This window comes from Caretta caretta, chromosome 2, assembly GCF_965140235.1.
Source record: "Caretta caretta isolate rCarCar2 chromosome 2, rCarCar1.hap1, whole genome shotgun sequence".
In the NCBI taxonomy this organism is placed as follows: Eukaryota; Metazoa; Chordata; order Testudines; family Cheloniidae; genus Caretta; species Caretta caretta.
The window spans coordinates 158,058,783-158,061,616 of NC_134207.1; the positions used below are offsets into that span (position 1 = coordinate 158,058,783).

The 2,834-nt window shown below is 49.5% G+C and overlaps 1 protein-coding gene across 1 annotated transcript; it reads right to left on the minus strand.

Annotated features, from left to right (window-relative positions):
* Positions 1 to 363: 363 nt before the first annotated feature.
* Positions 364 to 2,474, minus strand: LOC142070842 (uncharacterized). The gene is made up of 2 exons (XM_075124781.1): positions 1,629 to 2,474; positions 364 to 1,042 (listed from the first exon to the last, which is right to left on the minus strand). The coding sequence occupies exons 1-2, from the start codon at positions 2,032 to 2,034 to the stop codon at positions 501 to 503; spliced, it is 948 nt and encodes a 315-aa protein (XP_074980882.1). The 5' UTR covers positions 2,035 to 2,474; the 3' UTR covers positions 364 to 500.
* Positions 2,475 to 2,834: the final 360 nt, after the last annotated feature.

Below are 2,834 nucleotides of genomic sequence, written 5' to 3' on the forward strand. Positions count from 1 at the left end.
TCGCTTAGACCTCAGCGAAACCAATATTCCCACTGTTATTACTGCTTGCTGTGTGCTCCACAATATCTGTGAGAGTAAGGGGGAGACGTTTATGGCGGGGTGGGAGGTTGAGGCAAATCGCCTGGCTGCTGGTTACGCGCAGCCAGACACCAGGGCGGTTAGAAGAGCACAGGAGGGCGCGGTACACATCAGAGAAGCTTTGAAAACCAGTTTCATGACTGGCCAGGCTACGGTGTGAAAGTTCTGTTTGTTTCTCCTTGATGAAACCCCCCGCCCCTTGGTTCACTCTACTTCCCTGTAAGCTAACCACCCGCCCCTCCTCCCTTCAATCACCGCTTGCAGAGGCAATAAAGTCATTGTTGCTTCACATTCATGCATTCTTTATTCATTCATCACACAAAGAGGGGGATGACTACCAAGGTAGCCCAGGAGGGGTGGTGGAGGAGGGAAGGAAAATGCCACACAGCACTTTAAGCACAGCACTTTAAAAGTTTACAACTTTAAAATTTATTGAATGACAGCCTTCTTTTTTTTGGGCAATCCTCTGTGGTGGAGTGGCTGGTTGGCCGGAGGCCCCCCCACCACGTTCTTGGGCGTCTGGGTGTGGAGGCTATGGAACTTGGGGAGGAGGGCGGTTGGTTACAGAGGGGCTGCAGTGGTAGTCTGTGCTCCAGCTGCCTTTGCTGCAGCTCAACCATACACTGGAGCGTACTGGTTTGGTCCTGCAGCAGCCTCAGCATTGAATCCTGCCTCCTCTCATCACGCTGCCGCCACATTTGAGCTTCAGCCCTGTCTTCAGCCCGCCACTTACTCTCTTCAGCCCGCCACTTACTCTCTTCAGCCCGCCACCTCTCCTCCCGGTCATTTTGTGCTTTCCTGCACTCTGACATTATTTGCCTCCACGCATTCGTCTGTGCTCTGTCAGTGTGGGAGGACAGCATGAGCTCAGAGAACATTTCATCGCGAGTGCGTTTTTTTTTCTTTCTAAGCTTCACTAGCCTCTGGGAAGGAGAAGATCCTGTGATCATTAAAACACATGCAGCTGGTGGAGAAAAAAAAAGGGACAGCGGTATTTAAAAAGACACATTTTATAAAACAGTAGCTACACTCTTTCAGGGTAAACCTTGCTGTTAACATTACATACATAGCACATGTGCTTTCGTTACAAGGTCGCATTTTGCCTCCTCCCACCGCGTGACTACCCCCTCAACCTTCCCCCCTCCCTGTGGCTAATAGCGGGGAACATTTCTGTTTAGCCACAGGCAAACAGCCCAGCAGGAATTGGCTCCTCTGAGTGTCCCCTGAAGAAAAGCACTCTATTTCAACCAGGTGACCATGAATTATATCTCACTCTCCTGAGGATAACACAGAGATAAAGAACGGATGTTGTTTGAATGCCAGCAAACATACACTGCAATGCTTTGTTCTACAGTGATTCCCGAGTACGTGTTACTGGCCTGGAGTGGTAAAGTGTCCTACCATGAAGGACGCAATAAGGCTGCCCTCCCCAGAAACCTTTTGCAAAGGCTTTAGGACTACATCTAGGAGAACCGCAAATGCCAGGGCAAAGTAATCCTTTCACATGCTTGCTTTTAAACCATGTATAGTATTTTAAAAGGTACACTCACCAGAGGTCCCTTCTCCGCCTGCTGGGTCCAGGAGGCAGCCTTGGGTGGGTTCGGGGGGTACTGGCTCCAGGTCTAGGGTGAGAAACAGTTCCTGGCTGTCGGGAAAACCGGTTTCTCCGCTTGCTTGCTGTGAGCTATCTACAACCTCCTCATCATCATCATCTTCTTCGTCCCCAAAACCTGCTTCCGTATTGCCTCCATCTCCATTGAAGGAGTCAAACAACACGGCTGGGGTAGTGGTGGCTGAACCCCCTAAAATGGCATGCAGCTCATCATAGAAGCGGCATGTTTGGGGCTCTGACCCAGAGCGGCTGTTCGCCTCTCTGGTTTTCTGGTAGGCTTGCCTCAGCTCCTTCAGTTTCACGCGGCACTGCTTCGGGTCCCTGTTATGGCCTCTGTCCTTCATGCCCTGGGAGATTTTCACAAAGGTTTTGGCATTTCGAAAACTGGAACGGAGTTCTGATAGCACGGATTCCTCTCCTCAAACAGCGATCAGATCCCGTACCTCCCGTTCGGTCCATGCTGGAGCTCTTTTGCGATTCTGGGACTCCATCATGGTCACCTGTGCTGATGAGCTCTGCATGGTCACCTGCAGCTTGCCACGCTGGCCAAACAGGAAATGAGATTCAAAAGTTCGCGGTTCTTTTCCTGTCTACCTGGCCAGTGCATCTGAGTTGAGAGTGCTGTCCAGAGCGGTCAGAATGGAGCACTCTGGGATAGCTCCCGGAGGCCAATACCATCGAATTGTGTCCACAGTACCCCAAATTCGAGCCGGCAACGTCGATTTAAGCGCTAATCCTCTTGTCAGGGGTGGAGTAAGGAAATCGATTTTAAGAGCCCTTTAAGTCGAAATAAAGGGCTTCATTGTGTGGACGAGTGCAGGTTTACATCGATTTAACGCTGCTAAATTCGACCTAAAGTCCTAGTGTAGACCAGGGCTATGTTAGCAAGTCTCCAGTCATACAGTACAACTCCTGAGTTTACAGATTAATTAAAAATTCTTGCTAATGGGCTTGCAATTTCATGTGCCAATTCCTTTAATATTCTTGGATGAAGATTATCTGGGCCCCCCAATTTAGTCCCATTAAGCTGTTCGAGTTTCGCTTCTACCTCAGATATGGTAATATCTACCTCCATATCCTCTTTCCCATTTGTCATGCTACCATTATCCCTAAGATCCTCATTAGCCTTATTAAAGACTGAGGC